Source organism: Cygnus olor, chromosome 16, assembly GCF_009769625.2.
Source record: "Cygnus olor isolate bCygOlo1 chromosome 16, bCygOlo1.pri.v2, whole genome shotgun sequence".
NCBI lineage: Eukaryota > Metazoa > Chordata > Aves > Anseriformes > Anatidae > Cygnus > Cygnus olor.
In genome coordinates, this window is record NC_049184.1 from 2,057,374 (window position 1) to 2,084,479 (window position 27,106).

General features: G+C 56.2%; 2 protein-coding genes across 14 annotated transcripts in view; one reads left to right on the forward strand and one right to left on the reverse strand.

Annotated features, from left to right (window-relative positions):
• Positions 1-6,455, forward strand: part of ZHX3 (zinc fingers and homeoboxes 3) — a 51,690-nt gene extending 45,235 nt beyond the window's left edge. For all 10 annotated transcript variants that reach the window (XM_040576237.1, XM_040576235.1, XM_040576239.1 and 7 more), the window contains one exon: positions 895-6,455. In XM_040576237.1, the coding sequence (XP_040432171.1) occupies positions 895-905 (11 nt within the window). In that variant the 3' untranslated portion in view covers positions 906-6,455. The remainder of the gene's footprint in view (positions 1-894) is intronic.
• Positions 6,456-6,683: 228 nt separating this feature from the next.
• The window catches only part of PLCG1 (phospholipase C gamma 1), a 41,327-nt gene continuing 20,904 nt past the window's right edge, over positions 6,684-27,106 (reverse strand). The window contains exons 5-32 of one of the 4 annotated variants that reach the window (XM_040576224.1): positions 24,170-24,254; positions 23,633-23,716; positions 23,406-23,428; positions 22,442-22,514; positions 21,656-21,757; positions 20,771-20,889; positions 20,015-20,100; positions 19,583-19,703; positions 18,985-19,153; positions 18,180-18,302; positions 17,172-17,273; positions 16,778-16,965; positions 16,378-16,578; positions 15,806-15,925; positions 15,041-15,221; positions 14,618-14,695; positions 13,825-13,928; positions 13,504-13,600; positions 13,355-13,427; positions 12,841-12,998; positions 12,258-12,354; positions 11,497-11,721; positions 10,861-11,009; positions 9,061-9,175; positions 8,723-8,884; positions 8,518-8,606; positions 7,792-7,979; positions 6,684-7,295 (exon numbers count right to left, since the gene is read on the reverse strand). In XM_040576224.1, coding sequence (XP_040432158.1) covers positions 7,253-7,295; positions 7,792-7,979; positions 8,518-8,606; positions 8,723-8,884; positions 9,061-9,175; positions 10,861-11,009; positions 11,497-11,721; positions 12,258-12,354; positions 12,841-12,998; positions 13,355-13,427; positions 13,504-13,600; positions 13,825-13,928; positions 14,618-14,695; positions 15,041-15,221; positions 15,806-15,925; positions 16,378-16,578; positions 16,778-16,965; positions 17,172-17,273; positions 18,180-18,302; positions 18,985-19,153; positions 19,583-19,703; positions 20,015-20,100; positions 20,771-20,889; positions 21,656-21,757; positions 22,442-22,514; positions 23,406-23,428; positions 23,633-23,716; positions 24,170-24,254 — 3,355 coding nt within the window. In that variant the 3' untranslated portion in view covers positions 6,684-7,252. The remainder of the gene's footprint in view (positions 7,296-7,791; positions 7,980-8,517; positions 8,607-8,722; positions 8,885-9,060; positions 9,176-10,860; positions 11,010-11,496; positions 11,722-12,257; positions 12,355-12,840; positions 12,999-13,354; positions 13,428-13,503; positions 13,601-13,824; positions 13,929-14,617; positions 14,696-15,040; positions 15,222-15,805; positions 15,926-16,377; positions 16,579-16,777; positions 16,966-17,171; positions 17,274-18,179; positions 18,303-18,984; positions 19,154-19,582; positions 19,704-20,014; positions 20,101-20,770; positions 20,890-21,655; positions 21,758-22,441; positions 22,515-23,405; positions 23,429-23,632; positions 23,717-24,169; positions 24,255-27,106) is intronic. The other 3 variants (XM_040576227.1, XM_040576225.1, XM_040576226.1) reach the window with 3 other exon arrangements.

A 27,106-nucleotide genomic window follows, 5' to 3' on the forward strand; every position in this document is an offset into this window, starting at 1 on the left:
CAGGGCAGATAGAGACCGCAAGGAAGGAGGGGACACGGAGAGATGGAGTGGCATTTACAGCTGCTGGCCCTACCCCTCCTCCAGGGCTTGCTTTTGAAAGGCGTGCGTGGAGGAAAGGAGAGGTGGTTTCCAAGCCCTCTGTGGGCTCTTTGGAAATGCAGCTGGGGGCTGTTTCCTCCCTGGCAGAGCTCCCACCAGATGGGGATGGCCGAGGGCTGCGCTCGCCCTGTCCTGCTGCACAGCCCCTCGCCAGCCAGCATCACCTCCTCCCACCGGCTGCTGCAGCCCTGCTGCATGGCTTTGGGTCCTCCCACACACCTCTGCTAGGCCTTTTAAAAAAAATTGTAAAAAATTCATTGGTTCCCTTCCCCCTGTAATTCAGAGGAAATGAAGTGTGGGTTTGAATGGGACTTGCCTTTATTGCAGCAGAGAAGTCTGGATGTGCATCACCGGGAAGCAGCTGTGGCCAGAGGAGTAGGCTGGGAAGGCAGTGCAGCAGAAGGTTTGGGGAAGGGTGGGGGGTGGCTGTCCTTGCTAGCACCCTCCAGACGTGGCTTTTTGCCACCAGAGTGAGGTTCTGTGACCCCACAAGGCTCGGAGGTGCTTGGCAAGGACGTGCAGCTCTGCAGGCTACGCTCCTCCTCCGTCCTGCTGGTGGCTAAGACCCAGCCCTGCTCCCACAAGGATTGCAGCTTTCCTGTCCCATCCCAACACCGAGCTGCCTGGGGCTGGCTTTGCTCTGCAGCTGCCTCCATCAGGCCTCTGCTTTTGCTATCACGAGGTTCACCTGCACCCCCTGCTCCCCGCCCAGCACCTCTGCCCGCATTGCAGGCACCTGCGGCATGCTGGAGCATCTCTGACACCTGTGTTGTTGTGTGTTTTTTTTTTTTCCAGAAACAGACTGAACTCAAACCACCTGCCCCAGAGGATCCACTCTTACCCTTGAGAAGAAGTTTTTTGGTCTTTAAGACCATGGGCTGGCCTGATACAAACCTCAGGAGCAGGACACGGTGATAAAGCACTGCCATAAATGAGACCTTTGAGTGCAGCACACGAGAGAGAGTGCGTGCAAAAACTGGGCACCCAGCGCAGAGCTCTCTGGCCCAGCCTAGGAGACAGCTGAGAGCTGGCAGAGGTGGGGACCGTGAGCTCAGCTCGCACCCAGGAAATAGGATGCTCTTGTTTGCTTTCCAGTGGACGGACTTTCAGATTTCATACTCATATACCCATGCCTACAGCTGCCTATACAAGCATAACGAAATCTCAGACATTGTGTAAACAAGGTCGTTGCTTAGATATGGACTATCATGGCACAATACATTTTTTTTTTTCATCTGCCCATTAAGGTGTTTGTTCTCTAAAGGCTGGCATGGCTGCCTCTATCCTTTCTGCCTTTTTTGGTCCTTGAGCCCTGGCAAGGAAGGGTTCTGCAGGGTGTGTGCGCACAGGTGTGTATGTGTGAGCGTGTGCGTTAGGAAAGGAAAAGAACCTGAGAAGAAAGCTGCCAGTCTTGCATTAAGTCAGGTGGGAGTTCAGTGAGGTGTTCATCCACACAGATGAGGTTAGATTTGGCATTGCATTACTCTCCAATAAGTAGCAGGTCCAAGACCCCGAAAACCCAGGAGAGGCAGTTCGGTGTCATTTGCCCCTTGTTGGCCAAAATATTTTTCCTTTCGCTCTTGGAGACCGACTGCAGCAGGCTGTTAAATCTCCAAGTCTCCCTTTAATCACTGAGAACTAGCACATAATAATTTTTCCATCCTGACCTGGAATCCTTTTCATTGTTCGGAGAGAACAAGCTGTTCCTCGGAGAACAAATAGGGAGAATATGCAGAGTTGCTGCGCGTGGTTCAAGTTATTGTTGTCTCCAAGGGATCTGCGAGGCAGCAGCTCTTCTGCAGTCAGGAAGTTTCCCTCTTTCAGCCCTACACAACCGATCCTCCAGCAGCAGCACTGATAGCTTCAAGTATTTGCTCCGGTATTTTTTTATTATTATTTTTTGGTCCATCCACAGTGTTTTGCTATTTCACACGAGGCCAAAACTAATTTCCCAGTTCACTTTCCTGGTTCTCAGAACCTGTAGCTTTTTCATGTGCCCGTGTTGTCTCGGGTGGTTGCTGCATGATGCAACTTAAGGCTTTTTTTAATATTCCTTTCTAATAGAAAACAAGGTCTAGAAGAGCACTCTTGAGCTACGAGTCTAGCCAAATGCTGTGTCAGACCATCCTGTCATAAACTAATCAAATCCCAGCTCAAAATTGGTTCCATGTCTTGCCTTCACTTTTGCTCTTGGAAGGCGATTCCAGAACTTCACTGCCTTTGAATGGTTAGAAACTTTCTTTAAATTTCTAGTTTGAATTAATTCGTGGCCAGTTCGTTCCTGGTTTGTTTTGGAGCCAACATTGTCCTTTAACTTAAATAGTTTTTGGTGTTTATCCGCTGATGTATTTATGGAGAGTAGTCATGGCTCCTTATTTTTGCCAAGCTAACTCAGCCAAGCTTTTTCTGTAGAAGGTTTTTATTTAGTGAGAGCTTTTTAATGTGGGAGACTTTATTGTTGGTGGTAAATGATATTTATTAGAAGGGTGGGTAGCAAGCCCCAAAGGATCGGATCCAGAGATTTACAAAAAATCTGTTTTAAAAACAAAAAGCTTTTTCAGAACCTCTTCCAAAGATGGTGTCTGATTTCTACCTTTAATTGCTTTTGCTTTTCCAATTCTTTCTTCGTCCCCTCTTTACGAGGCTGCCTTACTGACATGTTGGGAGAGGCTCCATCTGACAAGTGCTGCAGGGAACGTTTCTCTCACTGATGGTACGTGCCTGCCCGGTAGGTGCCTGTGCTCAGACGCCTGCACTGTAACCCCCCTTAGCAGCCAGACGAATCCTCCCCAAAATGCCACAAGCTGACAGCAGGCTCCCTAAATTTCTCTCTTTAGCAGCGCTGCTGCCAGCCGTGCCTTGGTTCGAGGCAGGGCCCGCAGCAGCGCCACCTCCGCCTCACCTGGGCCCGTCACCCCAAGGATTCAGCCCTCGTGGGTGAAATCCTTTGTGCCCTCAAGCTCTGCGGGCGATGGGGGAAGCAGGGTGGTGCTAGAGCCGAGGGTGCTGGGCCTGGGAGCCTTGTGGCCTGAGAGTGTGTGCGTGTTCACTGTTGCCTTCAGAGAACAAATACAGGTAGGTAATTTAGTCTCTATTGTCTATGTACATGCAGGTTTATTTAAGTACACATATATACAGTTCAGATATGCCATTGATTCTTTATCGCATTAAGATGTACATTAAAAATGTACACTTCTACTAACTACTTGCTATATAAATATGTTGGAAATGTAGTTTGCCCATTCAAGGTGATTTTCTGTGGGATTTTTGGTGTACACTTTAAAGGCCTGTGGCTGATTGGAAGAGTGGTCCCCACTCCATCTACAGAAATGCTTAAGGACGATGGTGTGAACTGGTCCCTTTGAACCATTTTTCCATGCACTAGCTGAGATGTTTTGCACTTGGATTGTATTGGCCAGTTTTCCAGAAAAAAAAAATGAAAAGAGAAGTCTTGTGAGCTGGAGGGAGAATTTCCCGGTGTACGCAGAAAAAACAGCCTTGAGGGTTGGAAGCTGCTGAGGTTTTTGAGCTTTGTCTGCATGCATTCATACAAGCACAGCAGGAGTTTTCTTTCTTTTGGGTCAGAGGAATTTTAAAAAGTGGTTCCATGCAGGCTCCCCTCGTACGCAAAGGCCGAGCAGACGGGCTGGCAAGGCTCGTTGCGTGGGGAGGGTGAGATTTAGGGACAAAAATCAAAATCAAAAAGTAATCATTTGCTTTCTAACTCCCACATTCCTCGTTATCTGCATTTTTAGTTGACTTGAAATCTCTATGAAAGTATAAGCTGAAGCATTGAGGGTTTTAGCTCTGTGGTCTTCTGTTTCCCTGTCACATCTCTTTTGAAGCTGAAGAGAAGCAGGTGTCATCTCCAAACAGACTCAGGTTTTGGTGCAGGACATTACAAATAATATGTTTGCATCTGAAACTGAAAGAAATAATTGAGAGGTGGCTCCACAGTCCCAGCAGCAGCTCTTCTGGTGGTAAGAGGAAGCATCACCACAATTCTACACTTAGTGTCAATTTTTATCATCATCTAATCAAAGATGACTATCTTGACTTGAAAGGAGGAGTGTAAGATAGAGGTCATGTAGCCAGCATCGGTAAGGAAGGGAATTAAGTTCTTCACCTCCATCAGCTGTGTGCGAGCTCAGGCTTGATAAGCACAGTAGTAAGCATCATTTTTAATCCACGTGAATCTTGTTACTTCTGTCTCTGAGGCTGCTTAGATTAAGGTCACAATCCAATTGCTTAATAACCTGAAACCCTGATTTGTGCTGTGCCTGGCTCACTCACAGAAAGGGCTGCTGGTTCTCCCGATGCAAGGAACAGAGTTGCTTTATTCGTCCGTATCAGCGGGCCAAGCTGTTTGATTTCTAGCCATAGCTCTGTGTTCTATTTGGGTAGCTAATTTTTCTGTTCCTTAAGTTGCATCCTGGAAATCATTATTTTTATTTTATTTTTTAAAGCAGAACACTAAACAAACCGTGATTTACAGGCTTCTATTTCCTGAGAGCCATTATTCCTGTTTGCCTGAGAGCAGAGCACTGCTGCACATCAGGCTCGCAGCCCTGGCAAGAGGAGTGGACACAAGTGCTTGCTTCAGCGCACGGCATGCAGCGGTCAACGTCAGCACACAGAGCTCCAGCTGCAGGTATTTAACGTGTCTGCTGTCCCCTCCCTGCCAGGGGCTTCTCTTGGGCACCAGCAAAATCAGGAGCTGCTGCCAGCTGTGATTTGAAACCCCGTAGTCAGACGCAGGGCTTGATGCAGAGCCTTCACCTGGCAGAGCAGCGCTCGCGCAGAAGCTGGAGCTGCGATGTGTCTGTTTGGATAATTTTTGCTAGGCTGGTTTTCCATTTAGGGTTTTGGCTATTTTTTTTTTGAATGCAAAGCAACAATTTCTGGTCACAGGGAGAAGTTTTGCACTCCTCCCTCCCCTTCCATCCCTCTTGCAGAAACAGTTCAGAGGAGCCCTGATGAGATGATGGTTGGAAGCTGGGGTCGCTGGGAATCAGAAGAGAAAGATGATTTTCAGCACTTAGGCACAAATTGGCATTTTAAGGTGATACTATACCTGTCAACTGGGCAGTATTTGAAAGGTTTTTAAACATCTCTCTCCTGATATCCCAGATTAATTTTGGCTCCACTCTTTTCAACTCCCATCTGTGGCCTGATGTGATTCAGCTCACTGCAGTAACCTCCATTTTAATTTCTCAGCTGATCACAACCAAGGGGGAAAGATCAGGCAATACTCAAAAGGGGGTGGGGGGGGACTTGCAAGCTGTACCTTTTCTTGCAAGTTTAGTTTCTGCTGTATCTTTTACTGGCAGTGCTCCCTGCCAGGAATGCTGGATTGGCATCACAAAACTTTAAAGCAGAGCAAGTGAGCACTGTTACCTAAGAAGGAGTGATTTTTATTTATATTTTTTCTTGCTGCCTGTTCCAGTAGAGTGCTCTGTTGGCTGCCCTTGGCCATATTTTGATGGCACTATTAAAGCCAGTTTTTCCCTTTACCGATGGAGGGTGGTTTTAGGAGGACTCTTGCTCACTGGTGCTAGTGAAGGGCAGGCTAGGAATCCATGGCATAGAAAACTTCTTGCTAAAAATTGCACTTTCTGTCTGCCCCATCTGGCTGGTGGTGTTATGGGTACGTGGCTGTAACTCCCCTTGCACATACTAACATTGCACTAAAAGAGAGACTTTGGGAACAGCGTGTTGATCACTTTGTTTCTCAGCAGACCACAAAGTCAGCCTAATGGGGTCTCTTTTTTTTTTTTTTAATTATTATTATTTAGAAATCATGCTGGTGCTGAATGACCTGGAATTTTTTTTTTTTTTGCTTGGATTTATCCAAAAGAAAAATGTAATTGTAGCTGCAACGGGACCTTTCATAAGGGTGGCCGTGTAGCTGGGGCGCAGAGCAGCGGCTCTGCTGCGTGAAACCGTCTTGTACCGGGGCGGCGCGGGGGGTTCCCAGGGGTTCTTATCGTGTTTTTTAAGACCACAATTTTCGATGGTCACCTTGGCAACCATGTGAGACAGGAAATAGTTTTTACTTTTGGTAAAGGTTTTAAAGAGGAGAAAAAAAAAAAAAAGTGAAGCTGCCTGTGATTGTGGGCTGTGGCTATTACTAGGGCTAGGGTAGCTTGTACCTGCTATGGACTTTACCTGCTCTTATTCTGAGGGCACAAACTCCCTGTAGCAACAATGCCACTTCTGAGAAGTGAACGGCAAGTTTCCCTTCCTTTTGTATATGTGGATGTGAGGGTGGGCGAGGGGAAGCGCTTGCTTGTACAGTTTGTTGAAATGAAACCAGACATTTTTGGTTGTTCCTAAATAAAGAGCGTAAAATACGAGCAAGAGTCGACTGGTGATTGCAGGCCCACTTGGGCTGTAAAGGTGACACAAAACAGATCAATCCTTCCCCCAAAACCTCCCTGGGGAACATCCCCTGCTTCTGATCTCATCCCTTTGGGTGAACAACGTTAAACCCAGGGCTATTTTTCCCCATGGCCTTAACCTCAAGGTGAGGGCAGTGGCCGGTCCCACCGCTGGGGCAAACCACCAGAAAATGGAGACAGCAGGCGTGTAATACTGACACGTTTATTGTCATTTAAAGCTAGAGCGGCCTTGTAAACGTTGAGTTTCACTACTGGCCCGTAGGCAGTGGCTATACGGGTCGGGCGGTGCAGGCCACCGGGCCACAGCCCGCAGCACACGGCTTCCAGCCGCCCGAGCCACGCAGGCTCCCCGCGCACGCCGGCAGCGCCGAGATGACGGAGGGTGGTATGGTTTGTTGTTTTTTTTTTTTTTCCTTGTTTTCGTCTCGTTCCTTGCGATTATAGACAGTTTTGTCTCTCACCTCGGCGGCTGGCAGGCTGTGCACATCCATACACTTCATTAAGGGCTTCGTGGTGAAGGTTGGTGGGTGTTTGGGGTGGTTCGTTGGTTGTTGTTTTTTTTTTTTTCCCCGATTTTTTTTTTTTTTTTTAGTTCTCCACTTGAACACACTTCAGCAGAGAAACTGGAAAAGCTGCCTGAAAGTAGGCCATAGCAGTGCCGTTTCCATAGAAACCAGTTCACAGCGTGCCGTGAGACTCACAGGCACGGGAGGTGCTCCCGGGCGGCCGAGCGGCGCTACAGCTGCTTGTCCTTACAGCCGGTTGTCCCCGTTGACCCTGGTCCGTCGCAGTACCCTGCAGGGGACACAGACAGGGGGCACGGCGCTGGGAGGACGAGGGGTGCTGGCTTCCCCAGCTACCGCGGCCTGGTGCCTTTGGGGATGCTCTGGCCCAGGGGGCTGGTGCTGCATCCCCCCCAACGTCTCACTCCTTGCCTGTTTCAGCCCTGTCCCTCCCTCCCCAGCTCCCATCAGCTGGGATATTTTTTTCCAGCTGGGCTCTCAAGCCAATGCTGTTGCCACCTCCCTGCCTGAATTGCAAGGAGGGGGCCTGGCATATTGGCCATGGTGGGGAGAAGCTGTTAGGAAGCCCCTCTGAGGATGGAAGAGCTCACGGCTCTTACAGCACACCCCCCCACCTTGCATCCCACCCCCTCACCGTCCCAAAAGCAGTGACTCCCCCACACCTCACCCCACCTGTCCACCTGAATTGTTTCCATGAGGCTGCAGCTCAGGCCTAGGCTCCCACCAGGGAGCCCCAAAACGCTCAGGGTCTTTTCCAGCTGGCCTACCTTCGCTCCCGGCTCTCGAAGTGGTCAGCCAGCTGCTCCTGCGAGACTCGGAAGTCCTCGAACGGCTGCTGGTACCGCACCTCGAAGGAGCCCTCCCTGCCTCTGCTGGCCAGCAGCTGGCTGGCAGCATCCCCAGCTCGCTCCCGCAGGGCTGAGGCACTGAAGAGGTTGATTTCGCCGTTCTCCTGCTTGGATGGGAGCAGACAGAGCAGTGAAGGGCTGGGGATGGCACGGTGCCCTAGAGCAGGCTGTGCTGAGAGCTGACCCCCATGGGGTCCGGGGCTGATGGGCTCAGGGTGTGCAGGGTGCGGCTGTGCTGGCCTTAATAGTGGTGGAGGAGTGGTGCAGGTTGGAAAAAACCCTCAAGGTCACCAAGTCCAACCCTCACCCTGACCCACCACTAAACCATGTCCCTTAGTGCCACGTCCACACGTCGCTTAAATCCCTCCAAGGATGAGGACACCGCCACCTTCCCAGGCAGCCCGTTCCAGTGCATAATTTTAAGTGAAGAAATGACAGCGCCATCTGTCTCCAAGAGCTCTGCCACCCTGCCACCCCCATGGTGCTGAGCTGCAATGTCCCCGGAGAGCAGATGGGAACTGGGACAGCCACAGCTGCCTCCTCCGGCACCGGTGATGGGATTTAGAGAAGAGAAATGAAGCCTGGGCCAGAATCTGCCCCAAACAACCCTGCTGAGGGGAGCCCGTGTGTGTGTGACCCAGTTACCTTGCTGGGGAAGATATCGATCTTGACAAGCAGGGAAGCCAGCTCCAGGTTCTCGCTGTAGTTGTTCTTCAGAGGTACAGCTCGGAAACCTACAGTGGAGACAGCCCCAGCGTTATTTGCAGCAAAGCCAACATCTCCCTTCTCGGGATGTGGGCAGCAAACCGCTGAGGACCAACACGACACACAGCTTCCCCAACCACGTTACCGGTCTTCAAGCCTTTGACCAGGAATGTCGCCTGGGCCAGGAAGTTCTCATCGCTGAACATGTCCTCCTCGTACACCACGAAGCGGAGGAAGGCGAACTCGGGGTTGCTGACCTGGAAGTGGAACTGCTTTGGGCTCCACAGGGGGTTCAGGCCGTTGTCCGCTGGGCAAAAAACACCACAGTCAAACAGCAGCCCCGGCAGGGGTGTCTGACCATCACCCCCCCGCCCCCAGCCCTTCCTGCTACTGCAAAAACCTCACCTAACGATACAGCCAGGAGAGAGGCCAAAGTTCTGGGGGAACCCAACCCATCCATGTCACCTCTCCTGCCACACTCACCCACAATCTCAGTTTTCTGCTTCGCGTTGTCGTACTCTGCGCCGGACACCTCCACCTCCACAAAAGGACAAACTATTCCCCTCCCGTTTTTGGGAAGGTGCCGGGCTCCCAGGACCTGGGGAAGAGAACAGGAGGGACTTTGTTACAGATGGGAACAAAGAAAAAAAAAAAAAACAAAAAAACACTTGTTTGCATACCGAGACATTTTCTTTCCAGATAAACCACCCTGGCTGCACCTGGTGGTTAGAGGCGAGGTGCTATCTGGCCCAGGAGAGAAACAGCTCCCAGACCTGGAGGCTGCAACGTGCTCCCAATCCCCAATTTGACGTGTAAACCATCAGCCAGGCAGCCAAGCTGCCACCGGTCCTGCCTGCAGCCTGCCCAGCCCAGCCCGTGCCCGCGGCACCGCTCCTCCAGCCTGCGCCGTCTCCTCCGAGCTGGGGCTCGTGGCCATGGCTGGGGCTTGGCGTCGGCCACCCGCAGGTTTGTCAGAGTTTCTCGGCCTCGCTGCCTTGGCTTGAGGAGGACGTGGAGCTGCTGGCCTTGAGCACAGGCTGTGCTCAACTGAAAGGCCGACCTGCTGCTTCGCAGGAGCAAGAGATCCCCGCTCCCTCTTGCCAGGGCCATATGTCACGCCGGCACGCTGCTGTCGCAGGGGAAGGACGCGCTGCCAGCGCTGGATCATGTGCCTGGAGCCGTGCTGGGCTTCAGGCGGCTTCTCCGCCTGTGGAAGCCGGCCTCGGAGGGGACACCGGGCAGTTTTGCCAGAGGACAAAAGGCTGAGCCCATCTCTTAAAGGAGACAGCAGCAGGCTGCAGCACCGTGACTCCTGACACCCGGAGGGTGCAGCTCCATCCCGAGGTGCAGGAAGAGTTTGGGGAGCAGCACTTTGGGAAACAGGAGGTGTGGAGAAACGGTGCCAGGAATTTTTAGGGAGTTAGGGGCCGATGGTGCCGACGGGACACAGTGGGGTGTCCTCCCCTGCAGGGCAGTGGCTCTCTTAGGTGGGATCACTCCGGAACAGCAATGCCCTCAGAGGAGGAGGAGTTTGCTCGTGCTGTCAGAAAGCCGTGAGCACTAAAGGCAGGATCCCCACTGCCTTGTCCCGAGGGCTGCTTGAGACAAAGGGACTTGCAAAGGAGGCTGCCGACCCAGATATATGTCAGCTCGACTCCAAGGCCACGGGGGCTGTCTGTGCAGGGTAGCAGGACCGCTGTCGGTCCTGACATGGGAACGGTCTGGTTTGGCTCTGCCACCGCCTCCGCACCCCTCCAGAAGCTTTGCTGCATGCCTGGAGAGCTGCCCCGTGCCCCTGCAGTGCAGCTCCGTGAGCTGAAACCAGAGCAGTTCAGCCCCAGCCCTGCAAGCTCAACATTTGCAGCCCAAGCCCTGCTGCCCCCAACCCTCTCCTCACCAGGAACGGGGCAGAAAACTCCACCCCGACCACAAGCAGCTTCCCGAGAGGAGCTGAGAGCAAGGGGACACGGCCTCATTGAGCCCGGCGCTGTCCCTCTCTGCCCCTTGGCAGCCCAGGGGACAGGGCACGATCTTGTGCCACCTACCTGCGGGCCGGGGCTGGTGGCAGGGCCAGGGCACCCACGGCACGTGGTTGCCACCTGCTGGCTCTAAGACCCCGGCCGTGGAGGCTGCCAGGGTGGACGGAGCGTCCCACAGGGCTCCCAGGATATGCCCCGGGTGCTCCCCTCCCGAGCAGCACCCCCCGAGCAGCACCCCAGGCTCCCAGCGAGCCCTCTCCCACCCGCAGCGCGTGGCCAGGGCTGGGTGCAGGTGGGCACTGACCTCGATGGAGATGGAGAGCGGCTCGACGCCCCGCAGCGTGCTCTTGTCAAAGGGGTCGAAGATGTCGTCCCGCATGTTGGTGGGCTGCAGGACGTACCCGCACTGCCCGCTGGACATGAACAAGGCCTGGTTCATCTGCATGGGCTTGTCTGGGGAGCACAGGTAGGAGGTGGGTCCTAGGCCCCTTCCCCTTTTCCTGGGGTCTTTGTGCCTTGCAGGATGCCCTTTGAAAGGGAACCCAGCTCATCTTCCCCGAAACTCCAAAAGCCCTGCACACGCTTGGACCGTGCAGTGACCTTCTCACATGTGGTCTGCCCAGCTACCCCGTGCTCCATGGCTCGTCCCCTCTTCCCCTTCCCTCTCCTTTCTGCTTTCTTGTGCTGCCTCCAGCACTTGCCAAACCAACCTGCAAGATGCCTTAATTCACAAAAGCAATGAAAACCCAGAAGGAAAAAATAAATAAAAATAAAAAAGAGTTTTCTGGTGCGTTCATCAGCTGACCTGGCTCCCAGTAAGGGTGGCACCTAGAGTGGGAACTGCAGAGCCCCTCCTATTGCCAGGATGAGGTAAGGGCACTGGGTGCTGTTACTGGGGGCACGACAAGCCCACCCACCCTCCCCTGCCTGCTGCCCTCACCGGGGGTCTGGAAATTGAGGGCGACCAGCTGGCTGCCGCAGATCCACATGGGCAGGGGGTCGTAGTTGGAGGAGTCGAGACGCTGGCCCTTGGGGTAGATACGGGAGAGCTGCAGGCGGTTGTACTGCAGGAACTTCTTGCCCTTGATCTTGTTGACGTACTTCTCTGCCTTGGTCTCAGGGAAGGAGGACATATCTCGGTAACAGGCCCTCTCTGTGCCGATCTCTGGGAGGAGGCAGAGCACAGAGTGAGCCAGGAACGTGATCGAGGCCAGGCGAGGAGCTCGTGATGGGAAAAGCGCCGCTACAGAGCGCTCTGGCTCCCAGGCACAAGCACATCCCTGTTTCAGACACTTCAACCACCGCATGCCCCTTCCTAACACTGTCCTCTCCTCCTCCCCTGGCTCAGACACAATCCAGCCACGCAGCCCCTCCTCTATTCTCAGCGGGTTTGCTGGGTGCCAAAGGCAAGGGGCTGAAGGCATGGGGACGGCTCTGCCACCACAGCCTCCGAGCAGGTCTCCCCAGGGGCTGCTCAGGACGGGGGCCAGATCTCAGCGGCAGAAGGATGGGGAAGGGAACCTCCACCCTCTGGTGGAGGATGTTTTCAGAGCTCCAATTTAAACTCATTCCAGCTTGCTTTGGACACCTATCCTCAGCTGCAAGCTAGCCAAAGGCCAGGGCAGCACCCTGGGGGCACACAGCGGGGTCTGCAACGCCACGGGGTCTGCCTGCGGTGGCACGAGACCAGAAGATGCTCACTCTCTTCATCGAAGGGCACAGGTCGGCAATAGACAACCAGCTCCGAAAGCTCCAGGGCAATCTTCTTCCTCCTTTCCATCATCTTCCCTTCGGAGAGCTGCCAAGAGGGGGACAGAGAGGCACCAGGGCCAGTTGGGAGCGGCACCGTTGGACATCCCAGCTCACCAGTGGCAGTGCTGGCTTGGTGGGGCCGCTCCTGCCTGCGGTGTGGGCACAGCCAGCGGGTCCGCATGGGGCAGGGGGGACACCACAGAAGCACCACGGGAAGGGAAGGGCCCTTGGCAGGTCCCGGCTTTCATTTGGAGAGGGACTGGCACCAGCAGCTTGATGCCCTCCATGGATGGAGGTGCCCCACCTCTTGGTGCCCACCCCACAACCCCTGAGCGAACCTTCCCAGGTGCAGAGCTGGCCCCGGCTCTATATTCTTTGCAACTGCTCCGCCAGGAGTTGCTGGCAGCCATCTCGCCGCCCTCCCCACCAACCCAAACCTGCTCCCTCGGCCTCCCTTTGTGCCAATGGGAATCCCCCAACTTTGCTACGACACTACGAGACGTCTCCCCTGCTGAGGGCTCTCCAGGCTCACCCGTGCATCGGCCGTCTGGGCCGCCTCGCGGATCTTCTTCACCCAGTCCAGCAAGTCCTCGTGCGTATCGGCTGCCACGTCAAGGGACAGGCGTGACACCGAGGCCATGCTAATGGAGAAGACGAACAGGCGGTTGTTCTTCCCCTCGGGGCGGATGGCTGTGCGGGGAAAGGGGCAGAAGAATGGTTACAAGCAGAAGCTGGGCCGAGTCCTTGGGAGGGAGGAAGGGGAGGCTCAGGGGAGCGGAGAGGGACGACAGAGCAGGCTCAGGGTGTGCTGGAGCAGCTCAGCATGGCCCCAAGGGCTGCTCGCAGGCACCAAATGCTCCTAGGCTGCAGCCGGGCTCCAGGGAGATGCCCAAGCCCAGCAGCCGAGCACACTACAAGCACGCACCGCAGTGGTACGCTCAGTTGCAACGGGCGCAGGGGCTCCTGGAGGCATACACCAAAGGCCCTCCAGCCCACAAACCCCACATACAGAGCACGGCATCTCCTCTGTCCCTCAGGGCACTCACCGATCTGGCAGGAGGGCACATCCAGCACGCCTCCGAGCAGGTCTCCCAGGGGGCTGTTCTCGTCCAGCTGCTGCTGGGAGTGAAGCGCAGGCACGGTCACGCCAGGCACCGCGCACACGCGCTCCTCCCCACTGCCCTCCCCAGCTCACCTCCCGCTCCGGCTCCAGGCTACTGGGACTGCTGATCTCCTCCACGTAGTTGGAGGGGAACCACAGCTGCTTCTTGCCGCCGTAATCTCCCCTCCACCTGGAAGAGAGGGAAGCGTCAGCACCCACCGTGGGACCCCAGGTCACCCTGGGTTGGGATCCCAGGTGACTTGAGGATCCTTTGCCATCTGCTTTCAGGCTCTGGGAGAACACGGCAGGCTTGGGGGCAATCCCCATCCCAAAGGGGACACACCGTTGCATGGATGGTGACACCATAGTTTGACCGTGTCCCTTAGGGAAAAAGGAGGATCGGGATCAACTCACCAGCCTCCTTCCTGTTTCTCCACGTTTTGGATGATGGCGTTTTTGGTGAAGGTCAGCTCGTCCTCCCGCTGCGCCTTGTAGTCAAACAGGGCTTTGACTGCACACTGCAAAGAGCAGGGGTCCGGTGAGGCTGGGCAGCTGGCACCGTCACGGGGAGGCCACCAAATCCCACCACTGATGGGGGTGTGGAGCGGGCTGAATGAGGCATGTCTGCCACCAGACCCCACTGATGCAGACCAAATCAAGACCCCCGTTTACACCAAACCACAGAGGTCAGGAGCCTGATGTGGCCCCGCACAGGCACTTTCCTCTCTGCAGGAACCACTGCTAGCTTTGGTATAGGGAGTTCTGAGCAGAGACAGCACAGCCAGGGAACCTGCAGACCCAGCCTAGAGCACGCCTACCCGCATGGTCTAGAAATAACTGTGCAAAATAACAAAGCTCTTCGAAAACAGAGACACTTGGGAAGTGCTCAGGCCCCAGAGATGCTAAACCCTACAAGAGGCTGGGGAGCTGGAAAGCTGTGGTAAGCTGTGCAGGAAAGCCAGTCCTCATCTTCCACTGAGCTCTTGGTAAGAACAACGTTTGGTTGGGAATGACCCTCGGCAGCTTTAAAAGGGAAACAGATGGTGGCAGAGAGAGGTGGGTCTTATGGTCTTATCTAGCCCTATGGAAGGTCCTCCTCGTCCTTGCCTTCCCCAACAGAGACCAAGAGATGGGGCAGGGAGGGATGCAGAGGATGGAGAGGGGCTGCAGGGAGCAGCGCTGGCCCTGACAAGCAGTGGGAGCGTACCTTGAAGGTCGGCATGGGGTTGGCCTCCACGTAGAAGCCGGGGTGGCGTCCCTCGTAGAGGGCTCCGTAGTCCGGCTCCTGTGAAAGCAAAGGGCCAGTGATGAGAGCTGTGGCTCAGCAGAACAGGTCCCCTACCTTGGGGGAGATGGGGAAGATGCTCAGGGGAGGGTGCAACCCCACAGAAGTGATGCTGCACCCAGCAAATGGATGTGCAGCCACACTCCTGGCTGTCATGGGTCAGAGGGGCAGCAAGAAGCCTCACTCAAGCCAACATGTTTCCAACAGGTGACAAAAAAAGAGGTGGGGCAAAAAACCCCACATGAAGCACAGAGACAGCTCACACAATGCTGCTTCAAGGCGTTAGCTCACAACAGAACCTCTCCATCACCCTTCGGCTTAGCCCTTCCAAAAAGCCGCACTCACCGCTGTCCCTATCTTCTCCAGGGTCTCCTCGTTGATGGGGTACCTCAGCTTCATCTTGCGGTACAGCGGGTGCTTTTCGTAGTAGCTGATCAAGTCGACCAGGCTCTCGAACTCGGAGTTGCCCAGCAGCACGGTCTGGCCCTCCTGCTGCACGCGGCAGTGCTTGATCTTCCCTTCCGCCCTGGCACGTGGAGAGAGAGGAGCCGCTGGGCACACAGCACAACGAGGGGCTCTCTCCCGACATAAAGACAACCCAAAAAAGGTGTCCCCAGGCTGGCTGCTGTGCGCAGCCATCTCCCAGCACCTGTGTGTCACCTCGGGGATGTATCTGCACGGCCGCAGTGTGCCACAAACCCCGGCACCAGAGCCAGGCATGCTCCACGCCATGCAGGGCAATGGGGACACGCAGCCAGGTGCCACTTTCCCTGCAAAAACAGGGATACAGGGCGGGGAGAGAGGCAGAAAACGGCATGGCCCCGCAGGGTTCGTGAGGACCAGCATGGCAAAGGAGGAGCGTGGCCCTAAAGGCTTACGCAGGCCATCCACGTGAGACAAGAGCTCCGGAGGGGCTCACGTGAGGCCAGAAACGCTCCATCAGCAGCGTGCCAGCTGCACTGTGACACGGCCTCCCACCCCTCTGGAGCAGGGTTAAACAGCCCGCGGGCACGGCACGGGGGAAGGAAAGCACAGGGACAGCCCCCCCATCGCTCCTGCCCCCTCCCCACGCCCCCAGCCCCGCACCCCGTCGCTCCGCCCAGGACGCACCGAAAGGAGATGGCGTAGGAGCTGGGCTCGCTCCTCTTGCGCACCAGGAAGGCTCCGTCCCGCGGCACCCTCATCAGCATGTGCTCGGCTTGGGCGCGGGTGAGGTTGGCGTGGTACCACCTTTCGGGAGAAGAGACGGCGCTGGGCGCGGGTCCCCACGCACCCGGCGCAGCTCACAGCACGCGGCGCCGCTCCCCCCCGGCCCCGTGAAAGGCTGCCTGGGTCCCCGTGGGGAGGACAGGGAGAGGAGCCCACCACACGGGGGACACTGCAACGGGGGCTGTCTTCTCCCTTTGTGGGACGGGCAGGGGATGCAATAGGAACAGAGCTGTCTGGTGATGTGTGGCACAGGTGAGGGAACCTCAGCCAAGCCTGACAGTCCTCTCTTCGCATAGGGACAGCCAGCTTTGGGAACGACGAAGCTGGTGGCCGTACTGCTGTGACACTGGGGAGTGAGGAGGGGACCACAGAGCCCCAGCAGGGAAGCAGGGACTGCAGGGAGACCCGGGAGGGCTTCCCATGGGGTCCCAGCTGCCACGGATGCAACTCGCCCTCCTCGCCCACGCGCTCACTCTTTGCTCTCGTGAGCATTGGTCTGAGGCACCGGCTCCGTCAGCCTCATCTCGAACTCGTTGCACCTCAGCGGCACCTCCTGGTAGTGGGTGATGAGGTCGTAGAGGCTGTCGAACACCAGGTTGTCGGTCAGGAAGAACTTGGGGCTGCCGGCGTCCTGCCGCGAGTGGATGCGGCAGTGCTGCACCTTCCCGTTGCGCCTGCAGAGGAGGGATGGGGTAAAACCGGGGTTGTCCGCGGAGAGACGGCACCAACCAGCCCCATCTCCAGCCCGGTGCAGCCGAGGAGGACACGGTGCCCCACCAGGGACGCACTGCCCAATGCTGCCAGCCCACCGGGACCGTGCCGAGGTGAAGACCACCCCAGCAGCGCCACGCAGAGCAGCTCACGAGCCCTTACCAGAAGGAGAGGGTGTAGTCCCCGACAAAGGTCTCGCTCTCCCTGACGAGGAAGGAGCCGTCGGGGGCCCCCGTCTCGATGCAGTACTCTGTCAGCAGCCTCTCGGCTATGTGCCGCCCGTCGCGCCCCGCTCCCAGCTTGCCGTGAAACCACTTCTCCGTGGAGTGCAGCTCCGTGCTGTTGCTCACCTGGAGGGAAAAAGGCACAGACTGGGGTCACCGGGGGCTGCTCCGCGTGCAGGGCTTTAACCAGGGTCGGCGGCTTTCTGAACCGGCTCCCACCCTTCCCACCACAGCATCTCCCTCTGAAGCTGGCAGTGGAGGTGCTCAGCCCCTTGGGCAGCCAGTTCCTTTCCCGAGGGGAACAACTTACCATCGCACAAGGGAGCCCTCACCTCCTTCTGCTCTTCCTCATCCTCGTTTCCTTGGTCACTGGTTGTCTCCCCCGAGTAATAGATCTTGCTGCTGGTCAGGACAAAGTAATGCGGGTTCCACTCCTGCAAGGAGACAAACTCTGGGCAAGAGGCCCCCTGAGGAAGCACCGAGCTGGCCCAGCACCCGTCGGTGGGATCTTCTCTTCCCGATTAGCACAAGCAGTGGGGGGTGATTGGGTTTGGGAAGGAGAGTCACCAACAGCACCGGTTTCAGTGGAGAGAAACAGGAGCTCCCAAGGCATGCCCCTGATCTGAAGCATGGGTTTATCAGCAGCGAAAAAACCTGCACGCGACAGGTCTGACACACGAAGTGACTGCAGATCATGCTGCAGCCACCCCAGCGCGTATTAAAAGATGGCCAAATGAAGAGCAAATCACTGCAAAAAGGAAACATTGGGCATGGATTCGGCAGGGGGGCTATCAGAGATGGGGGTAACAGAGACGGCTGTGCGGCTTTACCATTGCGCCGCTGTTCTCCAAAAAAAAAAAATGGCTCTTTCATATATGTTTTTGCCTGAAAGATCCTCATCAAAGCAAAGCAGCTGAAGAAGCAGACTGCGGGTAAGTAAACACACCTGCTGGAATGAATGCTCAGCGCTTTACGAAGCAGAATGCTCCTTTAGGTGCGGGAAGCGTTCGGGCAGGAGGCAGCCGGCTCTGGGCTGCCGCCACGACTTGCTGCAGGAGCAGCCAGCGCGTTACGCGGGTCGCGCAAGAGCAGCGAAGCGGCTGCCGTGCACCAGCCCAGAGCTCCCTGAGCTCAGCCTTCTGCCGCTAGCAGGGCCGGCGGGAGACGCCTAGGGGAGAGCACAGGGGAGAGCCAGCATCAAAACTCCCCCGGCCGTCAGCGACTCGTGGGTCTGGCACTCCTGAGGCCCAGGAGGGGCAAACAGCCCCGCGTAAGGGATCTCCCTCGAGCACCCCGTGGTGTCATTTACGGAGCCTGGGGTAGCGGTGGCGGACACGTACGTGATTGATGGGGTCTTCCAGGTAGAGGATCCCGTTCTTGATGGAGTTGCTGATGTCATTCTCGGAGTACATCACGGAGGTGGGCAGCTCCTCGTAAGCACTGCCCTCAGCCAGCTTCTTGTGCTGTGGGACAAGAGAGCGAGTAAGGCACCTCGAGGGGAGCGGGCACCCAAAAGCAGCACGGGTTTCCCAGTAAACAGCCTTGAAACTCCAGGTCTCCTGCAGCGGGTCCCCCAGACTAAAAGGACCAAGGTAAGAGACTATCTCATGGCACTGAGATAAGTGCCACCCTGTCTTTCCGGACGTGATTTCTGCAGTAGAAATACCAGTATCCTCCCGTGGCAGCACCCAGCTGCTGGGCTCATGTCCCAGTAGCTCCTACAAAGCAAGAGAAGCTCTTTGTCTCCCCATGCTTTCAGCAGCAGGTTTCCACTTCCACCCCGAGCACTGTCAGTCACGCAGACGGTGTCCTCTGCGGCTGGTATGGGGCCACGGTAACCCCAGAGTGAGAAATTCCAGCGGTGAAGCAGGCAGAGGTCATCACCTACAGTGCATGCAAAATGGGGCTACGGGAGGGACCTGAAGCCAAACTGCCCTAAAACTTTGGGGGAATTCCCATCTGTATCCAGACCCAACCCTTTTTCTCAAGGTAGAATTAACCAGGGACATTGACATAAATACAACCACAGTTCAGGGTTCACGCCACAGCCAACCCCTTCCAAAAGCAGGCAGCTCCCCACGGTCCCAAAGCCAAACCTGCCCCTACTCTCTCCATTTATCAGCCCTGCTGGGGAAGGGAGCTCACCTTGATGAGGATCTTCCTCTTGAGCTGATTTGGAGAGGGGAGCCCGTCAGCAGAAATATCTACTGGTTTGGTCAAGAGCATGTCCCCAAAGACCTTCTTGAAATTCTGAGCCATGTTCCTCTGCTGAGCAATGCTGCAGTGGTCCTCGATGGACAGAATGACGGGGAAACTGGCAGGAGGAAAAGAGCTGCCATTACTGGAGTCATGTCTGCAGGAAGCTCCGCTGAAAACCTGGCTTCTGTGCCCTCCGAGAGCAGTTTGCACCCACACCTCTCTGTGCTGCGTCTGCAGCTGTGCTGTCTCGAGCCTTCAGTGTAAATGGCCTCCAGCAAGGTGTCCCCACCACTGGCTGTGGGCAGGGGACTGGCAAGCTGCTGAGGTTTACCCACAGCCTTCCCTCCCACGAGACTCTTCAGGGTGAAATCTCCCCTTGGCTGGAGCCACAACAGCACATTCTCTTCCCTCTGAGTCCTAGATGCACGGTCTTGTGCCAGGTCCCTGGTACAGGCGGGCTTCGCCTGGCTGCAGGTGGTGCCTGCCCACTCTTTGCCTTTCCGACAGCTCTGCTCGTGGCAGCCCAGGTGCCTGCGGTACTCACTCGGAGGTGACAAAGGCGTGCTCCTTGATAGTGACCAAGACGTCAGAGAACTTGATCTTGGTGGTTAAGGTGTGTCCATGGTAGATGACCGGCATGCCGTCAGGACCATCCCAGCAATCCACTGAAAGAGACCCACGGAGGAAATGAGCCCAGGGGCTGCAATCTGGGCGGGACACGGACACGAGACTGGGCGCTGCTGGGAGCTCGCGTTGGGTGGAAATAAAGGAGAGAGGTGCAAGGCCAGCCCTCTCTGGGGGACCAAGGGCTCGGGCAGGCACCAGGCAGCACCGTGCAGCGAATGGCCTCAGCCCCTCCAGCCCACCGCGGTGGTTACACCGCCTCCTGCAGCCCTGCCTCCGCACGGAGACTTGGCCGACCGCTGCCAGCTGTCGCGACAACGGCAACAAAACTGCGGGTGGTACCGGTACTCACGTTCGATGCAGCGGCATCCCATGCGCAAGCAGCGGGCGTACGCCTCCAGCGAGGACTCGCTCGAGAACTGGTCCCCGGTCAGGTACCTGCCACGTGAGGGAAGATGAGCACGTCAGCCACAGGCAGGGTGGGGATGGCTCCTGGGACATCGCAGCCCTGCGCGGCTCCATCCCCACTGCAAGGGCTGTATTCATGGCTCCTACAAGCCCTAGGAGGGATATCGGTGCCAGTGGCACAACGCCCCTGCACCCAGCGCCATTGCCACTGCTCTGAGAGCTGGTCCAGCCCCTGCAGGCAGGAGCTCAGCCACCGTCTGCTCCCCAGGCTTTCAGTCCTTTAAATTTGGGCTGATGTGCTGCCGCTGCACTGGGTAAACGGGGAGCACAGCCAGTGCGCGTGCCCCTTGGCAAAGAATGCTTCCACCAGGGGAGAAGCAAATGGCCAATTTCAGCCTGCCCGTTTTTTAGCACCTCTCCTCCTACAGGCTGTGCAAGGCGATGGTGCCCGTGGAAGGAAACTGCCTGAGAGACAGCCTGGGACCTCAAAGCCCAGTCTGTGCAGATGTGCTGTGCTGCCAGTGTCAGAGCACAACATGGACGGCTAAACCATGAAGGGAGGACTGGGACACCAAACAGAGGGTGTCTGAAGTGCTGATCCCATGTCTAAAGGGCTGCTCGTCAGCTCGCTGGGACCAGAGCCCCCCAGCACGGGACGCTGGGCAGGGGCAGGCGCAGGGAGCCACTCCAGGGTCCTTACGTGTTGTGCGAGGAGGAGATCCAGTAATGGGAGAGGGGGTTGTTCATGTTCTCCGGACACACCATGTCCAGCTGCGAGTTCCAGATGCTGTTCTCTTTGGAAAACAGGAAGGTGAGAAACTGCTCAGGAAGAAACAGAAGCGTGTTACTGATGCGGAGGCTTTGGGCGCTGCGGTTCAGTTTCACACACACAGCTCGACCTTGGCGAGCAGCTATTTCCTAAGCTCAGCACAGACCGCATCCTGCAACGCGAGGTGCCAACTGGCTCCACCAGGACCAGGCAGCGGGGGCCTGACCGAATCCTGCCCAGTGTACAGCTACGTGACCCAGCGTGCCTGAGCAACACAGCTCCAGGCACTAGCACCTATCTTCTGCACCCTGCCAGATATCTGCGCACAAATCCTTAGACTGCCCCAGATGGAGACAAATAAATAGCTCTGCATTTTATTTTGCAGCTCACACGGCAGCAACAGCTCACTACGGCCACGCAGATCAAGGGACTTCTGGATGGGACTTGGTCCAGAGGGCCTGTGACATGGTGATCTCCAGCTGTTTTTATTCTTTTGTTTCCAGCAAGGCTGGTAACAAAGTTCCTTGCATTGAAAAGATGCTTACACGGAGCAAAAGGATGTGTACCCCTGGGTACCCTCTCACTCCCCAAATGAAGTGCCCAAGGAGGGCTCCCAGCTGCACACATCCAGCACCAGCAGAGCCCCCAGAAGTCGTTCCCTGTGCCAACCTTCCCTTGAGCAGCTCAGCAAACGGCTGCCCTAGGGGATCACCCTGCTTACAGCACCCTCCCCTCGAGCACTGTCACGCCGCGAAGACGCAGCCCCCCTCCCCTGGGCACCTCCCGCCCTCCCGTCAGCCATCCGAGGTGCCGTACCTCGTCCAGGGAGAAATACGGCTCGTCGATCTCTCTCAAAGGGTCCCGCAGGAAGTTGAACATGAATTCCTGTACCTGGAGGGTATCTGCAGCCCAGAGCTCCTGCAAACCCCAGAAGAGACATCAAGGAAGAAGCGTTTCAGGAAGCGTTATTCAAAACCACAGCAGCTTGCCCAACTAGAAGCTTTAACCATCGCTGCCTGGGAATTCAAACATCAGCACAAATACCAGATAGTGCGCAACTGCAGCAATCTGGCCCCTTTTTAAGTGGTCTACATCGTCTGGGCATTGTGCATTTTTCTTCCTGAGAGCTCCTTTGCACACATCTGCTCTCCCAGCTCCCCCCGCAGCAGAAGCCAGTGTGGCTTCCTTTGGTTCTCTCTCTCCCCGGCTGTCTTGCATTAAGTCACCCGAACGGCTGCGTCTCTGCTGCCTCGTTTTGTCCTCCCTGCAGCTGTGGGAGATGGGAGAATGGCACACAGCAGAGGCCCTGTGCTCCCACCCGAGGCACGGCATTGCGAGAGCCTGCAAGAAGGGTCTGCGCGCTCTGCAAACAGGCTGCGGGCACCCACGTGTGTGTCTGAGCACACACTGAGCTCACCGAATGCCTCCAAAATATGGCTTTTAGAAGCAAAAGCAGCAAGCAGATTGATCAGCTACTGCTCAGGATGGACCAGGGAGCTTTGGCTGCCTTCTGCACCAGCCCCAAGGACTTGGTGAAACTCCAACCCCGCAGAGAAGCGGGTCCCTACAGCTATCCCCTCCCCTTGCCCGTCCCGAGCTCACCCTCTGGTACTCCAGCAGGAACTTCTGGAACTCCAGCAGCGACACCCTGAAGTGCTCGGACCTTTCTCCACCCCTGAGAACACAAGGAGAGAAACGTCAGTCACTCCTTAAACACCTGGCCGCAGCATCGTGCCAGAGGCCACCCGCAAGCCACGCGGCACAGCAGGCGACCCACGCCGTGCACTGAGCACGATGGTCAGCAAGGCACGATGGCAAACACACGGCAGCTGAGCTTCCATCTCCTCGTCCGGTGCTCCTGGGCAGCCCAGGGCTCACAGCAAGGGGCTGATGATGTGAAACTTTGCTCAAGGGCTGTGAAACTCCAGTCAAGGGCAGCAAAAGTCGTCAGAGGGACTGAGTTGTACAAAAACAGGGTTTCTTCTTGTATGAAAGCGTGAAAAGAGCTAAAGAGGACTGGGGCTGCCAAGGGTGACTGCAGCCAGGCCAGACCTCCGGGTATTCAGAGGCTGGGGGCTCAGGGAGGCAGGGCAGGGGTGTACCAAGCTGTAGTGCACAACCAGGGGCCATGCCTGGGACCAAGACAAGAAAACAGACATGGAGCTGGCAGTGCTGTGCACAGCTTAGGGAAGGGACTGCCTGGAGAGGAGCCCAAGAGCAATACATCGCTTACGGCCGCAGAGCCCAGTGAGCACCAACCACGAGGGTACCTTTGAGGAAACTTCTAGGGGGTCTCGTTACTCCACAAAAAAAACACAATATTTTTTTTTGGGTGCAGCTGACCTGAGCTGGCTCCCAGCAGGGCATCTGGGAGGAAGAGAGCCCCAACTTGACCTGAAACATCTACGACAAAGGTGCTTGTTCACAGCGCACAGAAACGCACGCAGCGCTGTGACAAGGAGCACACAGCATGCCTCGTCCCAGACCCACTGCTGCAGGCACCAAAGCACACAATGGAGCAAAAAGCAGCAGCCCCTTCCCCCGCAAGCACAAGAAAGTTATCCACCTTTCTAGGAACGGGACGTCCATCTGCAAAAGAAGAAGCACAGGCATTAGGTTGGCTCTCAGGCAAAAGCAATAACTTACATGCTCCCTGCCTTCCCTAGCCCAGAGGTAGGAAACGGGAGCTATTAGTGGAGGGAGGCAGGGCTAAGAAGGCAATTAAGAGGGGATGCCCAGTAATAAATATTATCTCTGCTTCCCCTGCCCCACCCTGGAGAATTGAGCTCTTACCATTTTCTGGGCACTGAACATCAGGCTGCGGTAGAGCTGTGCAAACTGCCCGTACGTGATATCCCCGTTCCTCTGCTCCACGTCCTACAGCCAAAAAAACCCACAAACACCAAGGTTTTACAGGGCCACAAGCAAGAGGACTGCACTCCTGTCACCTGCGGGTGTCACCTGCCCCCAGGATTTTGCAGAGGAGGGAAAGGCCAGAACATGGCCAGACTTTGCCTCCTACCTTTGCATGTCTCCACTGGGGCCAACGGGACCCTGACAGCACCCAGGACATGGGCGCATCCTAAGCCCCCGTTACGTGCTTCCCCAGGCTCACCCACATAGGAAGCATTACAGCTTACTTGAATAGTTACAAAAAGATTGTTTCCTTTTTTGGTGGCAGGGAATATCTGCAATATCTAGAAACTGCAAGAGACAAGGTGCATGCCCCTCTTTGGTGGGACCTTTCCTAGGTGAGCTGACCTGCGGGCAGGCAGCGGTGCTGCCCAGGGACCCAGCCCGAAGGGGAGAGCAGCGGGGCCGCGTGCTCACCGTCAGCCGCTCCCGCAGGAACCTCATGTTGGGGACGCGGTAGTTGACCTGGGACAGCATGCTCTTCAGGTCCTTGGCAGAGATCCTGGCAGGGCAAAGAGGGAAAACGCGTTCAGGAGCTCTGGGACCAAGGCATCAGCTGTGAAAGGCGAGGACGGACGTGCACCCCTGGGAGCACACTGGGGTTGGGACCCAAAGGCGAAAGGGAAGAATGTTTTACATTTTCGCGTGTATGCTGTGCACAAGGAGCGCACAGAGCTGGGACAGGGCTGCCTACATCCTGCTGGGAACTGCAGATAGCTCCTGCAAGCCACTGGCACTGCGGGGCAAGCCCCAGCATCCTCGCCACATGTGGCCCCTGGGAGCCGAGGCTGCAGCGGGCACATGGCGCCTGCCGGCTGCTGGGAGCGACCGGGCAGAAGCACCTTTAGAGCATCTGCGCCCCAGCATGGAAGCTGGGAGACCAAAACCTGATCCCTGACACACAGAAGGAGGTGGAGGTAGCGCCTGCATTGACAACAATTCCTCCAAGTCTGCCCAGCGATCACCAGTGGTGCTTTTGTGCCTGATCCTCAAAAGCAAGTGGGAGCCGGGACCCTGGAGGATGCTGCCCCATCCTGCAAGGCAGGCCTGGCACTGGGAACGCTCACGGACTTGGGCCCAAATAAATACACCAGGGACAATGTCATATGTGCTGGTTGTGTGCCATGGGCCATCCCTTCCCTGTGATGCTGAGCCCACAAAGGAGCTTTGGCAGGAAGGAAGGGATGGGACGCAGTGGCCACCGCCAGAGCCCTGCCCCAGCACCAGTGGGCTGTTCTCCCCGGGAGGTGTTGCACCAAGGCACTGCTCATCGTGGTGACAAAACAAGGAGAGGAAAGAACAAACCGTGTAAAAGCTCCGACCAGCATTTCCCCTCTGTTTCTGGTAGGAAGGCAGGGCATGGGATGATTTTATTTACTGTGTTAGTAATAAGGTTAAAGTGCTGGAGAGCTTGGAAAAATAACTTGGTACTATTTTGAGACTAGAAAGTTAAAAAAAAAAAAACACAACACACACACAAAAACTTTCTTCTTCTTCTGCGGAAGTTTTTTTAAGGGCTTAGGATGAAGAAGCCAGAGGACGGATCCAGCCCTCTCCAAGGGCATGAAAACATTCCCCGCTCCCGGTGCTCTAACTCTGCTCCCAGGCTCGGGCAGCTTCCCTAGCCAGAGGTGAAATTGCCTCCCCTAGAGCTAGGAAAAAAAAAAACAGCATCCTGTTATCCTCCTCTTCCCACCTAACCTCTCCTGGAAAAACAAACACCCAGAGGCACGGCCGCCAGTGCAAACAGGCAGCATCTGTGCGCTGCAAGGCCCACGGCTGGGTGGGCTCCGGCCAGGGGCACGCGGCCACCGGTGACCACCGCTGGCTTGGGACCCCAGCAGGGGGTGGGCATGGGGAACGAGGCCTTCAGCTGCCCCAAACCTGCCTGTGCTGCGGGTGGTTTGTGTTTAAAGAACACCTCGCTCCCTTTTCAAACCCCGCTGCCCGGCTCAGAAGTAAAAAAGCGCACCAAAAGTGTGCAAAAAGTGACAAAAAGTGTCGCAAAAAGCGACACCAAAGTCAGGGGAAGATATCATCCAAGGGTCTGTCCGGGACCTGTAGTTGCTGTCTCTGCTTTGCAGGGAACACACGGATGCTTGTAGGATGGGGAGGCCTGAAACCTTTCTGCTTTCCCCCTCTACGCTGCAGCATTTCTGTTGTGTGCCGCTCACAGCCTGGGCTGGAGCAGCAGCTCTTTCAATTAAATGCTTTGCACTTAATCCCCTTCCCTTGATTGACAGATAAAGAATACACGGCCTTTTCCTGGCTTAATTCTAAATGCTAATACAAAGATGATATTAAGAAAAACAACAGGAGAGATGTAAGAGACTGCCTTTCGACTGCTGAACGTGCCTTGGGCAGACGAAGCTGTACGTTCAGCCTCTTTTGTCCTGTCCCGATGCCATTTCAGCAGCGTTACTGGGTAACCGGATGAGAAAAAGGACCAATTTTTTCCATTTCTCTTGCATTCACACTCCAACCCCCCACGCAGCCACCCCCACACACGTTCCCCATTGCTGAATTCAGAGAGTTTTCAAACAAAGGGGGTCAGTGACGCACACCAAGGACCCGGCCGCAGCGGCAGGACGAGGGCTCTGCTCGAAGCAGCCAGCAAGCCGCACTCCTGCCTCCTTCCCCCGGTGCCCAGTCCCCAGCGAACACCAGTACGATGTGCATAAAACCTGAGCCGGGATTTGAAAGGTGTGTGGCACGTGCGGAGCAGCTGCAGGGGATTAAAGGTGCCTTTTTCCTTCCCGTTCTGCCTCGGAGAGGATTTACCCCTCCTCCACCAAACCCCAATGCACCGCGCTGCTCTCGCCACGGCACAAATCCTTGCAAAGACAAAACCAGGAGGGACTGGGGGAGTCGCTGGTCCCACATTCCTGGTAGCGGCAGGCTGTTACAGCACGGACATCTAGCCCGGGTTTCTCATGACCCTCTGCGAGCAGTGGGATGGGGCCGGCTACCTCCAGCACGCTCCCCCTCCAACGACAACAGAAGTCAGACCCTAATTTCGGCCACATCAGTTCTTTGCTTACAGGGCAGGGCAGACAGGGCCTGTGTCTGCAGCACTGCCATCGCTGCCACCCGCAGGCACCTCCCCGGCTGACCTAAGCAGGGGGAGCAGGAGAGGTGAGGCTCCCCCGGTACCCTGGGGATTAACAGCTGAGAGCATCCTCTGTGCTGGGATTGCAGCAAGGCAAAGCACTCCTGTCTCCTAGTCAGCTGGGTCCAGCTGACCCCTGGAAGGTTTTTCGGCTCCCGACAAGGGGCTCTGCTTCCAGGGCAGAAAGCCTGGGCAGATGAAGGGCGCAGCTGGGTGAGCCACAGGTCTCGAGGAGGATAAAGGAG